General features: G+C 42.9%; 1 protein-coding gene and 1 non-coding gene across 2 annotated transcripts in view; one reads left to right on the forward strand and one right to left on the reverse strand.

The window, feature by feature from the left end:
- The window catches only part of TACR1 (tachykinin receptor 1), a 675,223-nt gene that overhangs the window by 97,928 nt on the left and 550,870 nt on the right, over positions 1-26,425 (reverse strand). The window contains exon 7 of the mRNA XM_075563057.1: positions 6,727-6,921. Within this exon, the coding sequence (XP_075419172.1) occupies positions 6,727-6,917 (191 nt within the window). The 5' untranslated portion in view covers positions 6,918-6,921. The remainder of the gene's footprint in view (positions 1-6,726; positions 6,922-26,425) is intronic.
- On the forward strand, positions 18,513-18,641 carry LOC142462046 (small Cajal body-specific RNA 4). The gene has a single exon (XR_012787192.1).

Consider the following 26,425-nt stretch of genomic DNA (forward strand, 5'->3'; position numbering starts at 1 on the left):
TCCAGGATGTGAATGCAACATGCCGGCATGGTGTAGGGAACCAGTGTAGAGGTCTGAGGAGCTGGTCCCAATCCCAACTATGTTGACACCTGCCCCTCTCCCCACAAAAATGTATTTAAGAGTACAGCACTCAATCTGCAACTCTGGGAGAGGGCCATGTCGGATCAGATCACATGGGAGCATATGAAGGGGGAGGAAGAGAGAGTGGAGCACATCTTTGCCCACCAACCCTTGAGGATTATATTCCCACTCAGAGCAGCCAATCCACAGAGAAAATCATATGGTTGGTCCCACTATGATACATGACATCCCTCACTGACCCATAGCCTTACAGGGGACAACACTGGAGACACCGTATGGGAATTCCATCTGATCTGTTCCCCCCACACCAAGGCAAAACACTAAGGGTGTGGAACAGAGCAGCAAGGGGAAAAAAGCAACTAAGTCCCCAGGCAATACTAAAAATAGACTTTGGGGCCACAGCTTGGCATCCCATCAGATTCGATGGAAAACACTCCTAAAGGCCAACAAACAGTCCTTGAACTAACTACAAGCTTTTCTTTCTTGTTGTATTTTGTTTTGTTTTTGGCCATTGGCTTGTCATTGTTGTTTTATTTTGTTGCTTGGTTTTCCCTGTTTTGTTTTTGTGCATGTTATTACCTCCGCAGGTGTGTCTAAATAAGATATGCTGGATGAACAATTTGGAACAGAAAACAACGGGACCAACAGTTCCGGGTGGACAAGGGAGAGGATGAGGTGGGGGGAAAGGAAGTGTTGTTAACAAACTCAGGGAGAAGGGAACAACAAGTGATCCAAATCGGTGGTGAGGAAGGTATAGGAGGCCTGGTAGGGCATGGCCAATGGTAATGTAACCTAGAGGAATTACTGAAACCCAAATGAAGGCTGAACATGATAGTGGGACAAGAGGAAAGTAAAAGGAAATAGAGGAAAGAGCTAGGAGGCAAAGGGCATTTATAGAGATCTGGAGTCTTAAAGGCTTGAAGGAAAACAAGCAGCCATTTAGCTAAGAAGCAACAAAGCCCACATGGAAAAAGCACACCAGCCTGTGTGATCACGAGGTGCCAAAGGGATCAGTGATCAGGCATCAAGGAACAAAAATATCATATAATTGTGTGCTTGCATCCATGATATGATTGCTGAAGACAACGCGGGTGCATAAGCAAATATGGTGAAGAAAACTGATGGTGCCCGCTATAAAAAAATATGGTGTCTGGGGTCTTAAAGGCTTGAAGGTAAACAAGCGACCATCTAGTCCAGAATCAACAAAACCGACATGGAAGAAGCACACCACCCTGTGCGATCACAAGGTCTTGAAGGGATCAGGTATCAGGCATCATCAGAACACAAAATCATACCATAGTGAATGAGGGGGAAGAGTGTGGGATGGAGACCCAAAGCCCATTTGTAGGCCACTGGACATCCCCATACAGAAGGGTCTTGGGGAGGAGACGAGCCAGTCAGGGTGCGATGTAGCAATAATACAAAATACAACTTTCCTCTATTTCCCACATGCTTCCTCCCTCCCCCCTCTCCCCCCGCCCACACACTATTATGATCCCAAGTATACTTTGAAAGTATGGCTAGACTAGAGGATGTACACTGGTACAGATAAGAACTGGAAACACAGTGAATCCAGGGCGGATGATCCCTTCAGGACCAGTGGTGTGAGTGGCGATACTGGGAAGGTAGAGGGAGGGTGGGTTGGAAAGGGGGAACCGATTAAAAGGATCTACATGTGACCTCCTCCCTGGGGGATGAGCAACAGCAAAGTGGGTGAAGGGAAACGTTGGACAGGGCAAGATATGACAAAATAATAATTTGTAATTTATCAAGGGTTCATGAGGGATGGGGGAGTGGGGAGGGAGGGGGAAAATGAGGAGCTGATGCCAGGGGCTTAAGTGGAGAGCAAATATTTTGAGAATGATGAAGGCAATGAATGCACAAATGTGCTTTACACAATTGATGTATTTATGGATTGTGATAAGAGTTGTATGAGCACCTAATAAAACGATAAATAAATAAATAAATAGATGAAGGCACGTACATATGTAAATGTATTTATATATGTGGATGTGGAAGTAGATCTATGTGCATATATGTATAGGTTTAGTAATAAGGTAGCAGATGGACATTGAGCCTCCACGCAAATACTCCCTCAATGTAAGATTACTTTGTTCTATTAAATTGGCATTCCATGATGCTCACCTTCCCAACACAATCGCTGAAGACAAAGCAGTTGCATAAGCAAATGTGGTTAAGAAAGCTGATGGTGCCTGGCTATCAAAAGATATAGCATCTGGAGTCTTAAAGGCTTGAAGGTAAACAAGTGGTCATCTAGCTGAGGGGGAACAAAGCCCACACGAAAGAATCATACCAGCCTGTGTGATCACAAGGTGTCGAAGAAATCAGGTATCAGACATCATCAGAACAAAAATATCATATCATTGTGAGTGAGGGGAAGTACGGAGTGTGGACCCAAAGCCCATCTATAGGCAATTGGACATCCCCTTACAGAAGGGTCTCGGAGAGGAGACGAGCCAGTCAGGATGTGATGTAGCAACAATGAAACATACAACTTTCCTCTAGTTCCTAAATGCTTCCTCCCCCATGCCCCACTATCATGATCCCAATTCTACCTTATAAATCTGGCTAGACCAGAGGATGTACATTGGTCCATATAGGAACGGAAAACACAGGGAATCCAGGGCAGATGATCCCTTCAGGACCAGTGGTGTGAGTGGTGATCCCGGGAGGGTAGAGGGTGGGTGGGTTGGAAACGGGGAAGCGATTATAAGTATCTACAAACAACCCACTCCCTGGGGTATAGACCACAGAAAAGTGGGTGAAGGGTGACATTGGGCAGTGTAAGATATGACAAAATAATAATTTATGAATAATTGATGGTTCATGAAGGAGCAGGGAGCTGGGATGGAGGGGGAAAAATGAGGAGCTGATTCTGGGGACTTATGTGGAGAACAAGTGTACTGAGAATGCTGAGGGCAATGAATGTACAAATGTGCTTTATACAACTGATGTATGTATGGATTGTGATAAGAGTGATATGAGCCCCTATTAAAATTATTTTTTTTAAAAAAAAGGTAGAAAGGAAAGAAAGGACCAAAATGGTTTTAAAGAGACTCTGAACTTTCCTGTTGATGTCATTGCTGCTAGGGGCCACCGAGTCTGTTCCCACTGTTTATGTTTTATTATGTGTGTTGAGTGTTCATATATAGCAGGGTTCAAAGAATTGTCACATTATTCAGTGCAAATTATATCTGGTATATTTTTAATGGACAACTTAAAAAACAGACTCTCAACCATTTCCCATCCTTATCTTTCTTTAGGAGTCACCCACCCTACGTACAACAGATGGAACAGTGCCCAGCTCTGCGCCACCCCAAATTGTTCTTGTTTGAGCTCATTGTTGCAGCCACTGTGTCCATCCATCTGGTCTAGGCCTTCTTCGTTTTCACTGACCCCCGTTTCATGAAGCATGATGCCCTTTTCAAGGGAAGGGTCTCTCCTCATAACATGTCCAAAGTATGTGAGGTGAAAGATCATTTAGAGTGGAAAGCTCTAGGTAGCATTCTGCATGTACTTCTTCCAAGACAGAGCTGTTTGTTCTTTTGGCAGCTCGAGGTACTTTCAATATATTTGTCAATATTATAGCTCAAAAGCATTAATTTTTCTTTGGTTTTCCTCATTAAATATCCATCTTTCACATGCACAGGACGTGATTAAAAATACCATGGCTTGGCCCAGATATTCTTTAGTCCTCAAAGTAAGATCCTTGCTTTTCAACACTTTAAAGATATACTTAAATGCAATGCCTTGTTTGATCTCTCTTGACTACTGGTTCCGTGAGCATTGATTGTAGATTCAAACAAGATGAAATCCTTGATAACATCAATCTTTTCTCCATTTATCATGATGCTACCTAATGGTCCAGTTTTGAGGATTTTGGTTTTCTTTACATTGAGTTTTAATCCATATTGATGATTGCAATCCTTGATCTTCATCGGTAAGTATTTCATGCTTTCCTCATTTTCATCAAGCAAGAATATGTCGTATACCTTTCACTGGTTGTTAATAAGCCTTCCTTCAATTCTGGTAATCATTCTTTGTCATATAATCCAGCTTCTCTAATAATTTGCTCAGAATACAGATTGAATAGTATGGCCAGAGGATATGACCCTGACGTGCACCTTTCCTGATTATAAACCAGGCAGTAGTATTCCCTGTTCTTTTTACACAGTTGTCTCTTGATCCATTTTCTGATCCACAGAGTCAAATGTCTTTGCATAGTCAATGTGACACAAGTAAACATTTCCCCGGTATTCTCTACTTTCAGCCACGACCCATCTGACAGGCGCAATGAACCCCCTTATTCTGGGTTCTCTTCTGAAGCAAGCCGGAACCTCTGGCAGCTCCCTGCCAATATAATGCTGCATCCATTGTTGGATTATCTTCAGCAAAAGTTTACTTGCATGTAATATTAATGATATTGTTCTATAGATTGAGCATTCTGTTGGGTCATCTTTTGTTGGAATGGGTACAAATATGGATCTCTTCCAGTCAGTTAGCCAGATAGTTATTTTCCAAATTTCTTAGCATGGATGAGGGAGTGCTTCCAGTGCGTCTAGCTTATTGAAACATTTCAGTGGGTGCTCCATCAATTCCTGGAACCTTGTTTTTGGCTAAAGCTTTCAGTGCAGCTTGGATTCCTCCCTGAAGTACCACTGGTTCTTGATTCTACACTATCTCTTGAAATGGTGGAATGTTGACCAGCACTTTGAGTAGAGCGATTCGGTGCATTCTTTCTATCTTCTTTTGTTGCTTCTTGCATCACTGAGTATTTTTGCCCTTAGACTCTTCGAAGATTGCAACTCCAGGCTTGCATTTTCTCTTGAGCTCTCTCAGTTTCAGATAACTTGAGCATGTTCTTTCTTCTTGGTTTTCTATTTCAGGGCCTTGGCAAATTTCACTATAATATTTTATTTTGTCTTTTGAGCTGCTCTTGGAAATTTTCTGTTCAGCTCTTTGACTTAATCTTTTCTTCCATTTGCCTTAGCTACTCTACAATTAATAGCTGGTGTATAATTTTTTTTTCCTGACATTCACCTTAATCGTTTCCTTCTAAATCTTAATCTTTTCCTTTTAAATAACTTTTTGCTTTCTTCATGTATGACATTCCATCCCAAAGTTCTTCAGGTCTTCTGTAATTAGTGTTTAATCCTGTTCTTGAAATTCAGGTGAGATATTCTCAGGGTTTTATTTTGACCCTTATGGACTTGTTTTAATTTTCTTCAACTGGACTTATACATGACTAATTGATAATGTGTTCCAATCAGTTTCTGGCCTACTTTTGGTTGCTGATAATGAATTTCTCCATTGTCTCTTTAGGAGCTTTGGTGGTGTAGTGGTTACACATTGGGCTGATAACCAAAAAGTCTGTAGTGCAAATCCACCAGCCACTCCTTGAGAGAAAGAAGGAGCTTTCTAATTCCACAACAAATACAGTGTCAAAAACTCACAGGGCAGTATTACCCTGTCTGAAAAGGTCATTAAGAGTTGGCAATAGCTAGATGGTAGGGGCATTTGGTTTATTGTCCCTTCCCACAGATGTAGTCAATTTGGTATCTGTGTATTCACATGGAGAAGTCCATGTGTCTAGTCACCTTTTGTGTTGTTCAAAAAAGGTATTTGCTATGAACAAGTCATTGGTCTTGCAAAATTATATCATGCGATCTCCTACTTCCTTTCCATTAACCAGACCATATTTTCCAACTACTATTTCTCTTTGTTTCCAATTTCTGCATTCCATTCACCAACAATTATCAATGGATTTTGATCTCATGCTAGATCAATTTCAGACTGAAGATGCTGGTAGAATTCTTCAATATCGTCATCACTAGCTTTTGTGATTGCTGCATATGATTTGAACACTAGTTGTATTGATTGGATTTACTTAACGATAAATAGGTATGATCTATCATAGATAGTAGCATGATACTTCAATATAGATAATGAAATGTCATTGATGCTGAATGGAAAACCATTCCTCTTGAGTATGTCAAAGGAAGCTATATGGTTTTCTCAATCAAAATGGCCCATACCTGTCCATTTCATCTCACTAAGGTCTAAAATATTATTTTTAAGCATTCTATTTTATTTTTAACTGCTTCTAATTTTCCTAGACTTATAACTTTGACATTTCAAATTCCAAATATTAATTGATATTTGCAGTTGTTTCTTTTCATTTTGAGTCCTGCCCATCAGCAAATGAAAGTACCAAACGGTTACAACAGTTGGCGGAGATTGATAGCAAGGCTTAAGGGCAATTCGCCTTCCTTTTGACATACTGTTCTTGTTGCGAGATCAGTATTCTGTGGCTTAGGAAGGATCCCCAAGCAAAGAAATGCAGATGTCAACAGGGAAAATAACTAGCAGAAGGCTTGAGAGTTGTGGAATGGGCATTTAAAAGCTTGATATAATAAAATCCAGGTTTTGCCTCTTTAAAAAATTGTATTAAGGGCATTATAGACTCCTGATAACTATGAGCATATCTAGTGTACATCAGTGTCTCTGTACGACATGCTTGGGGATACACACTGGCTCTTACTGGAGAAAGGGGCATAGAAAGACGAAGGACCCCGGGAGGCACAGGAAGGCACCCACAGCGAGTACAGAGGTATCACTACTCACACTTTCTCATAAATCTTTTGGGGATGCGCCGGCCATTCAATCATGCACACCACTCTGTTGGGCATGGTCTCAGTGGTTGAGTAGTAGCCCTGGGGGAAGGCCAGCAGGAGAGCCAGCACCCAGATAACACCGATGACAACCTTGGTGGCCTTGGCTGACAGGCGAGGCTGGAGCGGATGGATGATGGCCATGTACCTGGAGGATAGAAGAAAGAACAGAGTTCAGTGTGCTCCCTACCCTTCTGCATCAGTTAGCACCTGGTTTCCTAGTCAGAGAAAGATTTCCTGAAACCCTTTGACTTCTGGTGGTTCTTACAGCTATGCCCTCATTTCTTTGCAGATCCCATCCATAAGCCTTTTAGGACTTATGACATAGATGTTACAACCTGTAAGAAAAGTCAGCCCAATTTTTAAGGGTTTAGAACCCATCTAGCAGTGCTAAGCACTGGAACACTCACTCTAGGGACATGATTTCTAAGTACAGGTCAGGGGGTTTGGTGCAATCAGAAAAATGAGCAAAATGTTGTAAGTTTATTCAATGTAAAGCATGTTTTTTATCTGTGGGTTTAAGAAGAATGCTGATAGAAAGAGTGGACTATAAAGTCTTAATGTGACAATATAAAAGGCCTGTAATCCGACATGGGTCCATGAAATCTGAGGAGTATTGGTGGTGGTGAGTACATGTGAGAGAATGCAGGGACTCACACCCAGTAAATCAACAGCTCTCAGAGAAATCCACATCAATTCTTTGAGCACCTAGAAGTCACTGGGTGGCTCCCAGCTCATGCTTACTGAGGAGAAGGTTGATCATCACTTGCGGAGGCAAAGAGGCAAGTACGCATACAAGACCAGGGTGGGGGAAACCTACTTGCAGGGATGGGGCGGTCAAGTGAAAAAGGATTTCTAGCTGGGATTTGTGTAGAAGTTCTGAGACACAGCAGAGATTTTTAGGAATAACAAATATTCCAATTAGCCGTTCATATCAGTTATGATTACAAGTTGACTTCCTCCATTTTAAAAGCCATACTCCTATGTCTTTTCCTTGCCAAGTTTTGTATCCAGCCTTTCATTTATTTATTTTTATTTTAACCTAAAAAATCATTTTATTGGGGGCTCTTACAGCTCTTATAACAGTCCCTATGTCCACTGTGTCAGACGCATTTGTACATATGTTGTCATCATGCTTTCAAAACATTTTCTTTCTATTTGAGCTCCTCATTTTTTACTTCCCCTCCCTTCTCCTCATGAACCCGTGATAATTTATAAATTATTACTATTTTCATCTCTTACACCAACCTTGGGCCATGTTTCTGTTGTTCATCCCCTTAGGGGTGGGGGTGGGGGTGGCATTTGTATCCACCCTTTTCAATAAGCATTTTTCCCCAGAGTTGGGATTATGTGGTATACAACCTTTGGGGAATAAATCTTACCTGACAAGACCTCAAATAACACCATAGTTCCTTTGGCATGCAGGTATATGAGGCTCCCATGGGACAAAGGGTCACAGGAGCCTGGGGACGTGTGTGGGGCAGAGGAACAACAGTGTCAGCTGTCCACGGGCTCTCACACACTCAACCACATAATCCCTTTTCTGCCTACAGAGGACCCTCCCAGGAGCTCTAGCCCAGAACCAGGGTCAAGTCTACAAAGGAAACAATTTCATCAGTTTGCGCTCAATGAATTCATTCCAGACAACCTTGCACACAGAACACACTGGTTCCTTCTGAGTTAGAAGATTTCATTTCTCCAGGGAGAAAACACTCATAAATAAGCAGCCATAAAACACCACCGTGGGATAAGTGACCTCAAGTGGTAATCTGCTTAATATTCTGGATCCGTAGGGACACTGTAGAGGTGTAGAATGGAATGGTCACAACTTCCGGAAAGGCTTAAAGAAATATGGATTTGGGATGAGCCTGCTGAGCAGTCAGCTCTACTGGAAAGTCAGGGAATGCTCAACACCCCCAACCCCAGCCCCTCTTCCTCTTACTGGTCATGATTAGACCTGACTTCAAGGAAGTTCAATGGTTCTGTTTTCATGATGACTTCCCTGAGGGTCCTTTCATCATTCTAAATTTTGGAAGGTTTTTTTCCCCCATTTGCATCATGATTCTCTTGCTTATTGTTCTTGGCTGCTATTAAGTGGACCCCAACTCATGTTCAAGGTATGTTGGGATTGTGAGTGGCCCTTAGTTGGCTCTGACTTATAACAACCTTATGAACAACAGAACGAAACACAACACCGCCTGCTCCTTCACCATCCTCACAATGATTCTTATCACGGCGAACTCATGGACAGCACTGAAGGGCTACCTGACTCAGCACCGCCCCCAGGGTTGGCTGTGGATCAGACCTGATGATTTCAGCAATTGATTACCAGGTTCATCCCCCTCCCACCATCACTCGCCTAGTCTGTTTTCTTTTGGACGCTCTGCTGAAACTTGTTCAGCATCATTGATGTATTCAAGTCTCCAGTGGCAGGCACTCCATGGATGCATATGGAGTACATTGTCCTGGAATAGAACCTCAGTCTCTGGCATGGGAACTTTCACCCTTGAACCACCATTAGGGTCTAGGTTTTCTTTCTCTGATCTGTGAGAGCAATGCCACTGAACATGCTTAAGGTGGCACTCAGTGCCATCGAATTACTGATCCTAACTTACAGTGGCCCAGGTGGGTTTCGGAGGTTAAAAATCTCTATGGGAGCAGAAAGCCTCATTTTTCTCCCACATAGCGGTTGGGGGACTCAAACTGCTGAGTATGTGGTTATCCCCTCAACCTATAATCTAATACACCACCAGAGGTCCCGTTCAAGGTATGTTGTGGTTGTTCGGTGCCCTTGAGTTGGGTCTGACTTATAACACAACACTGCACCATCCTCACAATTGTTCCTGTCCTTGAACCCACTGACGCAGCCATTCAGTCAATCCACTTTGTAGAAGGTCTTCTTCTTTTCCCACGTGCTGCTACCTTACTGAACACGATGTCCTTCCATAGGGACTGGTCTCTCCTGACAACATGCCCCACGTAGTTGAGACAAAGTCTAGCCATCCTTGCCTACTAGGGGCTCTGGCTGCACTTTTTTCAAGGCAGATTTGTTGGTTCTTTGGGCAGTTGCTGGTACTTTCAGTATTCTTCACCAGCACCATGATTCAAACACATTGATTCTTCTTCGGTCTTCCTTATTCAGTGTTCAACTTGCACATGCATACGAGGCAACTGAAAATCCCACAGTCCTCAAGGTAACATTCTTGCTTTTAAAGACTTTAGAGAAGTCTTGAGCAGCAGATTTACCCAGTGGTATGCACCATTTGATCTCTTGACTGCTGCTTCCATGAGCACTGATTGTGGATCTAAGCAAGGAGACATACTTTTACAAAATATGGGCGTTGGATAGTAGGAGGTTATCTCTGTTTAACACACACACACACACACGATAGAAACGATAACTCCATGAAAATTCTAAGGAACTTCCTTTTGCAATTTTTGGAAGGTGGGTCGATAGATCATTTTAAAGTAAGGAGAGAGTAGAATAAGGAGATTTGCAAAAAATATTCTAGTGGAGGTGGACTTGCCACAGAATTGCCATCAGGTTGACTCGAACTCATGGCAACCCCTGTTATGTCAGAGTAGAGCTGTGCTCCATCAGGTTTGCAATGCCTGGGTTTTCAGAAGTAGAACATCAGAGATGTCTTCTGAGGCACCTCTGGGTGCACTGGAACGATCAGTCTTTTGATTAGAAGCGCAGCTTTTAACTGCTGGAACCACCCGGGAGTCTGAGGGGAAGTAGTATAAATCTTGGTGCATGTTTCCTTGAATGAGTCTGTAGCTACATGAAGCATCACTCAGAGCCGTCGAAAGGGCATAGAAAAAGCAAAGACAATTCAAGGGCCACAATTACTAGCAAGAAAGGTCCATTATACCCCAACTCAATGACCTTCCACTTTTGAGTTTGGCCTTCTGAAAAGAACTATAAGAAATCTAGGTATGTGGGTTCTGCCTTTTCCCTGCTGTCTGGAGTCTTGGTTTCCCCTTTAGTCCGGGGGTGTAAGCGGTTGGGCAGAAGCACCTCAAAAGCAGAGCCAACAGATGTGGACCTGGATGTCCACTTGATTTGTCCTTTTTACAATGCTGAGAAAGTCTGGACCTGGCCAGGCAGGGCTGGAGCTTTTCTTGAGCATTTGGAGTAAAAAATAGAGGGATGTCTAGTAGAGCATTTCCCACAGGTATGATTTCTCTCCTATACAGCTGGACAAGCAGCCGCATCTCACCTCAGAACCTCAGACATGGCCTCCTGCAGTGCCGGGCACCCTTGTCTCTGCCTTCCCAGGAGACGGAGGTGGGGGCGCAGGAGACAGAGAGGTGATGACTTCACATTCTGTTACACGCCCTCAGACAGAATAATTTGTCTCAAACCCAGGCAACAATCTCTGTCTTACACAAACGGATCCTCATAGCCTCCTCGTGTCCAAATTGGTGATACCCTACTCAGACTTTAAAGCTAGTAGGATGACATCAGGCACTGGAGCTTCAAAGGGGTAGCAGAAAGCCCTACTTACTCTTTATTGCAAAAAAATTACGATTTGGGAACCCATTCCGCATAACGCTCTGTTGTTACTTGAGTGGAGGCACCATTTTCGTGACAGAAGAAAATACTAGTCACATAAAAACCAGAGAGGATAACAAACAATTGAATTTAAAATGGGTGTGTATTTTCAGTTGTTCAAAACGGAGCCATTTATAAAACCCCTTCCCCTGTGCCTCCTCTGCCCCCATCCTTCTCGTCCCTCCTTCCTTCCCTCCTCTGCTTCCTTCTCAGCTTGCAAGCCGCTGCTGGGGATGAGTCCCTGTGACAGACAGGCTTCTTTCGTATTTAGCTGAAAACTAGCATTATTTGGGTAACTTCTCTGCACATATTTTCTTCCCTGTTGCCCATTCCTAGCTTGGCTCGCATCAAGCATTTATATATTTATTTCTAACCACCTTGAATCATTATTGCTCATTTGGTTATAGCATCTCTGAGCAAGTCTGCAAGCCCCAGGAAAATGCGTTCAATAAATATTTATTAACTGCACGGTGCTCCCGGGACTGCGAGGCGTCAAGGAAACGTCTTCCGAGTGTGGGCATTCATCACCAGGCTGCCAGGCACAGCGGGCCGGAGGCAGTGTGGGCTGCGGGTTGTGTTCCCCACTTCGGCTCTCTGTCTCCCACAGAGGGCCGTAGGCACTGATTTGAATCGTATGTGACCTCCCCGTGGAAAACTTGACGCACACTTTTCCTTCTGCATGATTCAGTTTTATAAAAAGAACGCTATAGAATATTCACGCAAATGATTACGCATGGGAGTACTAGACTGAAGCGGGAGTTTCAGAACACAGGTCTTCCGATCTGCTTCCGAAAGGGCACAGCCTTGCACCCTGGGGAGCCGTTCACCCGCACTGGTAGGGTCACTATAGGTGGGCCACTAGCAACAACATATAATCTCCTAAATCTGGCGAAATGTAAGGCTGCACGGAAAAAACACACACGCGGCGCGCACGCGCGCGATCCTTTTCCTGTGCAAGAAAATTCCAATCTCTGACAAGCAGCATAACTTCCTGCCAATTCTAAATCATCTGGGCAGAGAGAGTGGTCTTTACCAAGCAGATTTGTTCCACTGGCCCTTTTCCAGTCTCTCTCCCTGTCGCCAGTCCTTAGAACATTCCCTCATTCCCTTTCGCTCCAAGTATGAGTTCCCATGAGGGATCCTGTGGGAGTTACCTAATCTGTTGTCAATTGAAGATTTAAGAGCGAAGGGGTGGAGTTTGGCCTGTCAATCAGATTGCAGGTTGATGACCTCATTTGGAGGTGCTAAGCCAGTGGTTCTCAACCTTCCTCATGCTGCCACCCTTTCATACAGCTCCTCATATTGCGGTGACCCCCCAACCATAACATTATTTTCGTTGCTACTTCATAACTATAATTTTGCTACTGTTATGAATTGTAATGTAAATATCTGATATGCAGGATGTATTTTCATTGTTACAAATTGAAAATAATTAAAGCATAGTGACTAATCACAAAAACAATATGTAATTATATATTGTGAAATATTTATTTCTAATAACAAATAAATGAAGTTTTGTCTTGAAGCATGGTGTAGCATGGTTAACAGTCTTAATATAACAGCAGTAAAATACATTGTTACATTTGCGACGGTATGTGTAAAAAGCCAACTTCTCCGTTCCTAAGACCACTGGAAATATGTGTTTTCCCATGGTTTTAGGTGACGCCTGTGAAAAGGTCATTTGACCCCCCCCCCCCCACCAAGGAGTCACAACCCACAGGTTGAGAACCGCTGTGCTAAGGAGATAAATAGTTCGTTAGATGTGGGACACAGGCTTACTCCCTGGGCGACATTGCAGTTGACAAGACACATGGAGACAGGCTGGGACATGTTCTCAATATTCAATTGCATTTGTGTATAAAGCTCTTACTTATACACATACGAGTCTCACTGAATTTGTTTCTCTAGTCTACCGAGACTAACACAGATCCTACCTTCCTCAGTTCAAACCATGACATGGTGACAGCTGAGTGCATGGCTACTACAATTGACTCCCGGGTTTTTCTTTTCATTTCCCCCTGTAAATGTCCAGACAGCAAATATCTTAGGTTCTGCAGGGCACACTGTCTTGGTCTAACTACTCAACTCTGTATTTGTACTGTGAACACAGCCATTGCTAGTCTCACTATCAATTTTGAAAAATAAGTGGCAGTTTGAGTTTGCTCATAGAGTACTTACCCCCAGACTAGTTTATGAGGCAGTAAGAGTAGGAGGCATTCGTATAATCTCAGAATCATCCTTTACCCTTGACAGATTGAGGCCAAACACTCATTAGGTGGATAAGTCAAATGGCTCACAATCAGTCTGTAAGTCTGGGGGCCAGCCACAGCTCATCATCAAACTCACTTTTTAGCACAGTAGTCAGTCAGCCAGGATGATGGTCCTCCAATATCTTTCTGGTGGGTTCCTTTGTTTTACCCCCATGAGATAGCTACAGTGTCATCCCTTTGTGGCTGGGCTAGGTGTTCTGCCTTTCTGCTGTGAAGATCTCCGATTTTGTGCAGACTCCATTTCATGGAATTAGTCTGTTTGCATATCCGTCATTCCCTCTGTTATCCTCCCAGATTCGATGAGGCTGCCATATGCTATGCTTTGTTCATGCTGATATCAGTAGCCTCTCTCAGGGACTGAAAACTCAAATTGCACACTCACTGTTATGGAGTCAACTGTGACTCAGAGCAACCCTCCAGGACAGCGGTTCTCAACCGGTGAGTCCTGTCCCCTTTGGGGGTCCAACGACCCTTTCACGGGGATAGCCTAAGTCCATCAGAAAACACATATTTCCGATGGTCTCAGGAACCAAGACACGGTGACTCTATCCATCTCCAGGTGCGTCCGCCCACATGCAGCTATGCCCACATATGAGTACCTGGTATGATGACATCATCAACCCAACCCCATCATATATGCCCTATACAAATACAGGGTTGGTGCCATAATGTACTTATGCAGACCAGACACACATGTGTAGAGAGCAGCTACTGTGTAGGGAGCAGCACTCTGTTGAAAGCAGCTACTATGTTAAAAGCAGCTATTGTGTTGAAAGCAGCAGTATTGGAGGTAAAACAACACTTCATGAATTATAATTACTGGGTAAATGCTTTAATCACTATGCTTTAATTATGTTCAATTTGTAACAATGAAAATACATCTTGCATGTCAGATATTTACATGATGATTCATAACTGTAGCAAAATTACAGTTATGAAGTAGCAACAAAAATAATATTATGGTTGGGGATCGTCACCACGTGAGGAACTGTATGAAAGGGTGGCGGCATTAGGAAGGTGGAGAATCACTGCTCTAGGACATAGTAGAACAGCCCCCGGGGTATTCTAAGACTGGGAATCTTTATGGGAGTAGAAAGCCTCATCTTTCTCTGATGGAGTGGCTGGTGGTTTTTGAGTGAATGGCCTTGTGGTTAGCATTCCAACATGTAATCCACTAGGACTCAATATCCAATGAAGTTTCAATTGAATAAAAGAAAATACTTATTTCTTGATACATGTCAAGGACACTGCTGCTGGATCAATTAAGTAAATTCTGCTGAGAAGTTCTCCCAAGCTGAACGTTGTGTATGAGACTATTATTGCTCAAAATGTTTTCTGTCATACAGACATCCAGGATCCTTTCACAGGAGGGAACGCACAGGACTCAGAGCTTCAAGACTGTCTTTCTCTTAACATTGAACCCTTGAAAACTTCTCAATACTCTTTGTCTACAGAGTCCCTTCTGTGTTGGTCAGCAGGGTGGGAAGCGTCCAGGGTTTGGTCTTCCTACATGGCGCCACCTTCCACGTTCCCTGGGAACAGAGTGCTTCATGGTGTCCTCCCCCAACTTCTGCTCCTTTCATTTTTAGGGAGCACACAGGCTGAGGTCACCAACCACCCAACAGTTGGGACTGTCTGCCAGCCATTTTGTTCACTAGGGAAAACCCAGGGTCTTCATTGAACCCAGTCACTTAGCTAGCAGCCTTACCTGTCCACCTAAGTTGGAGCTCATAAAATGAAAACGAGTGACCTTTGAATGGCCTACAAAGATGTCACAACATTCACGATTCACGCAGCATTCACACCTGACTCTACCATTTGTATTAACGGCAGAGCCCCTCGTGCCCTCACTGTTATGTTGTACACAGTGCTAAAAATCACACATTTTTGCTCTCCATGCCCAGTGCAAACCCCACTGTCAGTGGAATCATTTAAAAAAGTGCCAGCTACCAGCAAGGGAGCAGCCACCAGCACCATGAGCAATGGAAGTTAGAAAAGATGGGTCCAGAGCCTGTGGCAATTTATAGTGAATTGAAGAAAGGGGCAGAGCTGACTGTTGACCAACTGCCCTACCCTGCTTGTGACTGGAGAAGAACAATGAGGCTCAGAGAAGATCCAAATGTTTAAGTGACCAGGCTGCTTAGCCATGAAGAACCTGAGGCAGGCCGGAGCTTTTGAGGGGAGGGGATTCCAGGTCCTGAAACATCACCTTCTCTTCCTAGACCTCATTCTCCATTCAATATTATCTGTAGACAATCGATCCATCATTTAAATGTGGATCAACAATCACAACCAATTTTAGGAGAACTGCTTTGACTGTCTCATCTCTGCTTATCATGGAGATGATGGTCCCCACCTTCCATCAAACATCCGTACATACCCCTCGTGTGTTGTCTTATGGTCAAAATACCCTTTGTCGGAATCACTTCTGACTCATAGCCAAATGGTAAAATTCTTGAGGACAGAACTGTGCTCACTTAGCTCTTCATCTTCTGAAGAACTTGAAGCGAAGCTTACATAATCGATGAATATTTTCTTGGACGTCCCAATTAATACCTCCCTCTCCCCCACACACACCCAAATGTCACCTTTGTTCAACCGTTGTGAGTTCATAGTTTTACTCAGAACATCCTGACAGATCTAAAGGGCCAGATTGCCAAAGGTAAGATTCTGGTTTGCCCCTCCCACAGGGAATCCTCATATCCCCCTTGGGACTTAAGGCACAAGCTAGAGTGCATCGAGCGCTCTGGTCGAACATAGTTGGAAGATGACCTCTCAGAGGACCAGGATCATGGTCACCTCCTTAATTTTCAGAACCACCACTACCATAAATGGTAACTTGAGTGAGTTATGACACGAACGATGGAGGAAAGAGAGTGAAGGCTTAGGCTAAATATAATATCCCGAGTATTTCTGCTGCAGCAGTTTACTGGATTTAGGTAGGCAGACAATTATCATTTTTAAAAGGCAACATCAGAAGTGTCAGTCATGGTAAACAAGCGACCATCTAGCTCAGAAACAACCAAGCCCACATGGAAGAACCATACTAGCCTGTGTGACCACGAGGTGGTGAAGGGATCAGGTTTCAGGCATCAAAGAACAAAATATCATATCATTGTGAGTGAGGGGGAGTGTAAGGGTAGACCCAAAGCCCATCTGTAGGCAACTAGACATCCCCTTACAGAAGGGTCGCAGGGAGGAGACAAGCTAGTCAGGGTGCAGTGTAGCAACCATAAAACATACAACTTTCCTCTAGTTCTTCTTACATGCTTCCTCACCTCCCACCCACTATCATGATCCCAGTTCTACCTTACAAATCTGGCTAGACCAGAGGATGTACACTGGTGCAGATAGGAACTGGAAACACAGGGAATCCAGGACAGATGATCCCTTCAGGACCAGTGGTGAGAGTGGTGATACTTGGAGGGTGGAGTAGAAAGAGGGAACCCAATTACAAGGATCTACATATAACCTCCTCCCTGGAGGAGATCAGACAGTGTAAGACATGACAAAATAACAATAATTTATAAATTATCAAGGGTTCATAAGGGAAGGGGTGGCGCAGAGGGTGGGGAAAAACCAATGTGCTGACACCAAGGGCTCAAGTAGAAAGCAAATGTTTTGAGAATGGTGAGGGAAACAAATGTACAAATGTGCTTGACACAATGGATGTATACATGGATTGTGATAATAATTGTATGAACCCTCAATAAAATTATTTTTTTAAAAACAAACAAAAACAAAGTGAACAGGCTTCAAAAGAGGGGCTTCCAGACTATGAAGAAGGAATAGAGGGATTGGCTACTGACAATCTTATTAGCAGTGGAACATCATCAGATTGGCTGAAAACCTTATGATTAGAAATGAAATATTGTGAGATATAATGCCTAAAGATCACCCCTTGTGTCCGGAGGCACTCAAAATGCAACAGAGATTAGTAAGAAAAAAAGAAGAAGGTCAGCCATATGATCACTGGGAATCTTGGTTCAAATAGAAATCCCAACTCCAAGGGCTGGACTGTGGGCTGAGCACAAAGCTGGGGCACAGCAGGCAAGTAGACCCCGGGTCTTTTTGAACTGAACAGAGAAACAATCGCAAGTTCAGAGAACGAGGGAAGGTGACTAAAGCAATGTATACATTCACATCCAGCTTGTAGGATCTTGTAAGGACTGGCCAGAGCCCCTGGACACACGTCTGCCCACTGCTTTCTTCCTGCAAGAGGTCTTCATGTTCACACTGGAGGCTCAGCAATAGCTACACTCCTAGCCAGGACGATGCCCCTGGACCAAGTGCCAGTCTTGGGGGACACTAACACGTTTTAGATTTGGAACTAAGACCTGGGTGGAACAGATGCAATGGCACTTGAAAGTCTCATATTTTCAAAACTTTGATTGAGAAAGGAAATTGGGGCCACGTAAGCACCAATGATAGCGCACAGACACGGGCGTGCAGAGGCGCTGCACACGCAGTTTGAGAGAATATGGCAGACTGCTGCACAGATTAGTCTTGGAAACGCTATGGGACAGTTCTCTGTCCTGTCAGGGGTCTCTTGGTGGGAAGGAACTCTATGGAAGTAGGTCTTAGTGGGTTTACCAGGGGAAAAAGAATTGCATTGATAAAAAAATATGTACCCTTCACATTTAGAGCATCTGGACATAGTTGGCACCGTGGGCTTTGGCCTTTGCTGTCACTGGAGTGTATTGATAAGTCCTCTAATGTAAATTAGGCAGATAAAGGAAGTTGGCCATATTCTGAGATGGGAGTGAGTTTTAATCTCCCTGTACATTGTAGGCTTGTAGTTAATTTAGTGCTCTCTTTTTCCCAATTTGTAAGTTTTTATGAACAGTATCGAAGCTATTGCTGTAGAGATGCTGTTGGAATCGTACAAAGGTGATTCTCTCCTATCCTCTTACCCAATTAATAAACGTGTTTTTGTCTGATGAAGCAAGACTCTGCTGATACACTCCTCCTAGACAAAAGGGGTGGAGAGAGCAGTCTTTACTGAGAGCATCACAGGGCTGACTGTACTACCCAACATTTGAAAAACAAGCAAACATGTTTTTTGGATAGCTATCGGCTCGACTTGCAATCTTAATAGCAGACAACTTAAAGCAGGGGCCCCTGGGAGGAAGGTGTCGATTAGGGTAACAACAGAATAGAAAGTGTCTGTTTGAGAGAGAGAGAGAGAGAGAGAGAGAGAGAGAGAGAGAGAGAGAGAGAGAGAGAGAGAGAGAGAGAGCGTTCATTCATCCCATAAAGACAGAATGCACGGTCTCAGGTCGGAGTGAGGGGAGAAAAGTCCCCCTCAGAATTGAGCATTTACAAAAGCTGATCTTGTATTTAAATGTCTTATATTTGCCCATGATTAGCCATTGAGAGCCTTATGGATAGCATTGAAACATTGCTTGGTATCATGACCGAAGATGCATCCGTCAGGTTGGCAGGCTCTCAGTGCCTGCGTTTTCAGGCTGGCACAGGACTGGGCAGTGCTGTTGCCCGGGGTCACTATGCGTCAGAATGCACTCAACACCACCTTTCACCAGCAACGCTTCCTAGTGCACGTTTCCTTGATGACAACGAGTTATACATATTCCACCAAGTGCATGCTTCATTAAACTCAAACGCTGGTGTGAACGTTATCCTAAGTCGACCTAAATGTGAAACCTTTAAAAAACAGTTGGAAACATTCACCTTCCGGAGGACTGAAGCATTATCATTGAACATATGAAAAACAGAAGATAAAAATCTGCTACAGTGTTTTCAAATTTAAGGAGACAGTGCCCAGAGACATTGGTTTAACATGTGCAAGGAAAGTGGTGCCTTTACCCATCGTTCTGTGAAGTGTAACTTTTCATTTTGATTAACTGACTGCTTTTCTAAATTAATTTCACTCATTTTCAATTCCAATTTTTCCTGTTCACGGGCAAAAGGGGAAGTGGTGGCTATTAATATGTTGGCTTAGTTAACTCTTAGCAGAAGAGCTTAGCAAGCAGCTAGCTGAGTCCAACTGTTCCAGTATCATCAGACAGTACATAGTGTATATAGATTGTAGAGACTAGAAAGCAGCAGTTCTCACCCTGTGGGTCGCGACCCTTTGGGGGGATCAAATGACCCTTTCACAGGTATCACCAGATTCATAACAGTAGCAAAATTAACGTTATGAAGTAGCAATGAAAATAATTTTATGGTTGGGGATCATCTCTTCGGAATTATCTCTTGGAAGGAGTTGTGACCTTTATACAATTTTCAATGGTTTCTAAGGAATAGTCATTTTTTGCCAACTGAAATAGAAAGCGTAGTTGTTGAACTTTGTAACAGTTTTAATTCTGACTCATAGGGACCCTGAACAGCACTTATGAAGCGGGATCTTTATGGGAACAGCCAGTCAGTTTGAACTGAACCACCAACCTTGTGGCTAACTGGACAACACTTACCTGACAACACTAGTAATTGAATGTGTGTGTATGTGTGTTAAAACTGATGATGAGTACTAAAGCTTATCTCAATAGGATTTTGGGAACAATGAGAAACCTAGGATTGGGCTTCCTCATTGAGTTTTAGATATAAAATTCCCTTATTTTTCATTTTTATCATTTTGATCTGCTTAGCTTTAAATATTCTTGGTGATTAGAGATATTTGTGTATGCTCCTCATATTTTCAAACCTCTCTTTTATTTTTCTGCACATAGTAAATATACTCTAAGTTTATGTTCTCCGTGAGCGTCAGCGGATTCTCTGTGAGGCTGTCTGCAGATTCCCCCTCATGAGGATTTGTTTCAGTGTCCATTTAAGTTTCTCTTCCTCCTTCTTCCTTCTTTGGCCATGGGGATTCATTGATGTCAAGGATAAAGATGGATTCTCCCCCAGATCCTGGATGCTTCCTCCCCGCAACTACCATGATCCGAATTCTACCTTGCAGGACTGGATAGGGCAGAGGCTGTACACTGGTACATATGAGGGCTGGAGGTACAGGGAATCCAGGGTGGATGATACCTTCAGGACCAAGGGTGTGAGGGGCGATGCTGGGAGAGTGGAGGGTGAGTGGGTTGGAAGGGGGGAACTGATTACAAGGATCCACATGTGACCTCTTCCCTGGGAGAGGGACAGCAGAGAAGGGGGGAAGGGAGACTCCGGATAGGGCAAGATATGACAAAATAACGAGGTATAAATTACCAAGGGCACATGAGGGAGGGGGGAAAGGGGAGGGAGGGGAAAAAAAAAGAGAACCTGATGCAAGGGGCTTAAGTGGATAGCAAATGCTTTGAGAATGATTGGGGCAGGGAATGTATGGATGTGCTTTATACAATTGATGTATGTATATGTATGGATGGTGATAAGAGTTGTATGGGTCCCTAATAAAATGTAAAAAAGAAAAGAGGAGAAAAAAATGATTAGGGCAGGGACTGTACAGATGTGCTTTATACAATTGATGTATGTATATGTATGAACTGTGATAAGAATTGTATGAGCCCCTAATAAATTGTTAAAATTAAAAAATTTTTTTAAAAAAAGATAAAAAAAAAGAAAATGATTAGGGCAAAGAATGTACAGATGTGTTTTATACAATTGATGTATGTATATGTATGTATTGTGATAAGAGTTGTATGAGTCCCTAATAAAATGTTTTTTAATTAAAAAAAAAAAAAGAAAGATGGATTCCTTCAGGAAAGCATTCTGGCAGTTGCTTCTGCCAGAAACCTGGGAGCATTTCCAGGCTAGCATCACTGTAAACTAGATTTTAGAGTGAAGCTTTCTAGACCAGCAACTGATATGAGTTTGACCTACATATTCATGTGGAATTTTTGTTGTTGTTACAAAGTCTCAGAAGCGATTCACTTTCTCTGTTGTCTCACCTCTAAGGTTGGAGATGGGCAATTTTCCATGCGCCATCTGATATTTATTCCTAGTTCAATTTTTGTACAGAGAGTATAACTCTTTAGTTCTTACATTTAAGAGACATTATCTTTGTAGAATACTCACCTTGGGAAGGTTCTGGGCTTAGCCTCTAGCCCATACCCTGTGATTCAAGGTCGAGGTCAATTGCCCTGGAGGCAAAAGTCAAACTCACTATTTTATCAAATGCTTAGGATTTCTGCAGTCATTTAATCTTTGGGCTGAATATTCTTGTAATCTTGCAATATCATCACAACATTTAAGAATATTTTATTGCAGTATTTTATCAGTATAGTTAATTTCAATAAGATCATCCATCAAGGTATCTCACCCACTATTTTAGAAGTTTCTAGCTTTTTTAAAAGTTATCTTGGTTTTTATTTTTATCATTGGCTGACTGTTGCCTCAAAACACCAAGTAGTTGTTAAATACAGGACTCTAATCTGTGTATTTTCTATGTATTCATTTCAAAAGTAATTTATCCTCTAACAACTCTTTGAGGAAAACAAACAAAAAAAAGAAAGTCACTGCCATTGAGTGGGTTCTGACGCACAGTGAGAGTAAAACTGCTCCTGCTCCTGTGGGTTTCTGATGCTGTCCAACTTGATGGGACCAGCACAACTCATCTTTCTCCCACAGAGCTGCTAGTGAATTCGAACTACTGACTTTTCTTTTATTCATTCAGTTAGGCATCATTGTTTGATTCCCCTCTATGTATCAGGCCAGATTTCAGTTAATTCAGTATATTCACACATATGTGATCAGGATGATACAATGTTCCATGTGCTACAGGAATATAGTAAGGGAACATGGGACAGATGGGAGTCAATGTTAGTCTAGGTAGGGAGGTCAGAGAAGTTTCTCCATGGACCTGCTGATATTTGAATTTGGCCTTAAAGGATGACTTTGTGGATAATCATGGAGGGGTGTGTGCAACAAACTTTCTAGGAAGAGGTAGCTACATATTCAAAGGTCACTAGGCCTGGAGCCACCATTCCTCCCTCGGTTTGTGGGATTGTGATGATTTGTGTGTTTCTGTGATTGTGATGGTTTGTGTGTTTCTGTGATGCTGTAAGCTATGACACGGGGATTTCTAATACTAGCAGGATCATCTATGGTAAACAGGTTTTGGCAGCACTTCCAGACTAAGAGCAGACTAGGAAAAAGAAATAGTGGACTCAGTTCTGAAGGATTAGCCACTGAAAATCTTAGGAGTAGCAGAAAAATGTTGTCTGATGTAGTGCCAGAGGATAAGACACTTAAGTTGGAAGGGTCTCAAAATATGACTCAAAATAGTGTACACTTTAATGAAATAGCTGTCACAAAGCTTTGGGGACCTTCGCCTGCTGATGGAGCATGACTCAAAGTGAGAAGAGGAGCTGCAAATATCCGTTAATAATTGGAATGTGGAATGTATGAAGCATGGATCTAGGAAAATTTGAAGTTGTCAACAATTAAATGGAGTGCATTAAGATCCTAGGCATTAGTGAGCTGAAATGGACTGGCATTTGCCATTTTAAATATGCTTGGAATGACAAATTCAAGAGGATTTGTGTAGAATTTAATGTCAAAAAGAACATTTCAAGATCAAACGTAAAGTTCTATGTGTATGTAACATCTATATGTTTACAAGGAAAACCACTTAATACAACAATTATTCAAATTTACACACCAATTTCTAAAGCCGGAGCTGAAGAAGTTAAAGAATTCTACCAGCTTCTTCCATATAAAATTGATCAAATTTGCCATCAAGATGCATTGATAAAGGCTGATGATAAGCACACAGAAATTGGAAATGAAGAGGAAGGATTAGTAGCTGTAAAATATAATCTTGGTGACAGAAACTCACCTGGAGTGCACATGTTAGAACTTTCATTAAAAAAATTTTAAGCAACCTAAAACAGCAACTATAAACATGGAGCTCACTAGCTGGGACACACATAAATCAATTGACTACACCTAGAGGGTAAGACAATGTTGAAACTCAGTATCATCAGCAAAAACAACTTTAGAACAGACTTCCAGTGACTCATACACAAGTTCAGTTTGAAGGTGGAGAAAATTGAAACAAGTCCATGAGACTCAACATACAACCTTGGGTACAGCCCACCTATATTTAGAGACTATTTCAAGAAAAAGATTTGACAGGGAAAACTAATGACTGAAGACAAGGTATGTTGTGGGATTAAATCAAGAACATCAGACATGTAGAAAGCAAGAGATGAAGACAGGAATTTAGAAAGACCAAAATGGATGTGAGAAGAGACTCTTTAACTTGTTTTTGAACACTGAGGAGCTAAAGCTAATGGAAGAATTGATGAAACGAGCTGAAGTGAAATTTCAAGAAGCAATTTGAGAAGACAAAGTAAAGCACTGAGATGAAATGTGCAAAGATCTAGAGTTCAAAGCCAAGAAGAACACCCCGAGCATGCCATAAGCTGAAAGAACAGAAGAAAATTTCAAGCCCGAGTTGAAATATTGAAGAATTCTATGGGGAAATATTTATAATGTAGGAAGCATGGAAAAAAGATAGAAGGAATATACAGGTTCATTATACCAAAAAGAATTGATTGATATCCAACCATTTCAAGAGGTAGCATATGATCAAAACCCCATGGTACTGAAGGAAGACGTTCAAGCCACACTAAAGGAATTGGCATAAAACAAGGATCCAGGAATTTATGGATTACCAATGGAAATGTTTCAACAAACTGATGCAGACCCGGAAGTGCTCAATCACCTGCACCAAGAAGTTTGGAAGATCGCTACCTGGCCAACAAACTTGAAGACGGTGACTATTTCAAAGAAATGTGACCCAGTAGAATGTGGAAATTATCAAACAATATCATTAATATCACATACATGTAACATTTTGTTGAAGATAATTTTAAAAAGAGCTATATCAGCACAACAGCAGGGAACTAGCTGAAATTGTAGCTGGATTCAATACAAAATGTGGGAAAAGGGGTATCATTGCTGATGTCAGATTTATCTTGGCTGAAATTTGAGAATATTGGAAAGACTGTTGCTGGTGTTTTTGGACTCTGCAAAGGAATCCAACAGTGTGAATCACAACAATGTCTAGGAATGAGAGAAATGGGAATTCCAGAAGATTTCACTGTGCTCACGCAGAAACTGCACGCTGCTCCTCCCCCTGACCAAGCACGCTGTCCGCCTCCAGAGGCCTTGCCCACCGCTATCGGGTCAGTTCTGATGCACGGAGAACCTGTCGGGCAGGGCAGAGTTGCTTCTATGAGCTTCAGAGTTGGTTTTATCTTTGTCCTGTGATGGGGAGGCTTGGTAAAATAGAGCGTATGAAAAAGAGTGAGAGTGAATCCCTGAAGGAGATGGACCGACACAATAACACAATGACACATTGTGCTAAAACGAAAACCGTGCGCGTGGCACGGGGCTGGGCAGTGGTTTATTCTGCTGTTTGTGGAGGGTCGCTCTGAGCCAGGGGTAGCCCAAGATTATCTAACAATAACATGGGGGTAAAAATAAACAGCTTGTTTTTAACAACTTCTAACATTTAATTTAGATCCAAGAGTGGAGTGGATGATTGAATATGACTCTTCTGGGTACAATCGTAGCTCCCACCAGGTGACTGAGTAGAACTAGGATCATGTGAGGTGCTTATGTACCACCAAGGGGAGGGGATCGCTGGCTAAGAAAGTGGTGAGGGGTCATGCATATCATGGTTATGGAGCCCCGACCCAAAGATTGGTCGTCTGGTCATCATACTTGGCTTAAAAAGAGCCATCTCACAGGCAGAAAGGGAGAACTTATGACACCGAGGAAGAACGTCCAGAAGTGGAAGGTGTCCTTTTGATCCAAAATCTGCACGGAACCTCTTTGGTACAGGAGACTGAGAGGCGTGACACTGGAAACAATGACAGAAAGTGAGAAGTAGCGACAGAGAAATGTTAGCAGCCAGGAAGCAGAACCAAGAGTCAGGCATGAGATGGAGAGGTGGAATTGCTGGCCCATACAGAGAGAAGTCTGAGCCTCTTCCGGCAGGAGGCTTGCTGGCAGAGTGGAGTGCCTCTAAGCACTTCCTAGCAGAGCTGAAAGAGCTTTGTAACATTTGACCCGAGCAGAACAGAGGCAAATGGGCTAGAGGACTGACTGTAGTGCACTTCATTATCTAATATGGCTCTTCTAGCCTTAGTTTCTGTAACCAGGTGACCCTTTTCCTGATGGGTTTAGGTAAGAGAAGGTGGGAGAAGATGCCGACAGAATTCAGTTGTGAGTGATTGTGAACAGAGTTACTGCGACTATAAAAGCGTGGAACATGAATGTGAGTATCAATCCAGTTTGCCATCCTGTCAGGGAGAAATTGAGCGGTCTCAGGAACAGCAGACTGGCTATATTTCTACCATCAAGAAAGAACAACCCGGTGTGTAGTGTGTCTTTGACCACTGAGATCTCTGCATGTTGAACCCCTAAGATCCAGGAGCCAGAACATTTTGACACCAGAAGGATGGTCAAGAATTGGCAATGACAGAGCCAAAGCGGGAGACAGAGTGGTAGAATACAGCTGAGTGGCTTCAGGCAGGAGACTTACCTGCAGGGTAGGCTGAGCCAGGCACTTAATTAGGGAAGCTCGGTTTGCTGATGCAAAGGGCTAGAGGCAAGCGCCTTTGGGCTGAGGTTTGTCGTGGAGTGGGTTGCCTCGTGAGCATGTATGAGCAGCGCAAAGAAGGCTTTGCAACAGCAGTCCAACGGGAGAGGCTGAGAAGCGGCTGTCCTGACTGGAGGAACCGTGCCCTAAATTCTCATCTTGAATCGTCACCTCTTCATTTCAATGATATACTCTATACCTGTGAGCATTGTCTGTGTGGCCACCACAATAAGTTATGTAAATAGAGAGTGTCTTTAAAAGGACCCGTGGTGGCAGAACTGGTCCAAGGGTTGGGTGGTGGAGGCAA

The sequence above is a fragment of the Tenrec ecaudatus genome, chromosome 11 (assembly GCF_050624435.1).
Source record: "Tenrec ecaudatus isolate mTenEca1 chromosome 11, mTenEca1.hap1, whole genome shotgun sequence".
NCBI classification, from domain to species: Eukaryota; Metazoa; Chordata; class Mammalia; order Afrosoricida; family Tenrecidae; genus Tenrec; species Tenrec ecaudatus.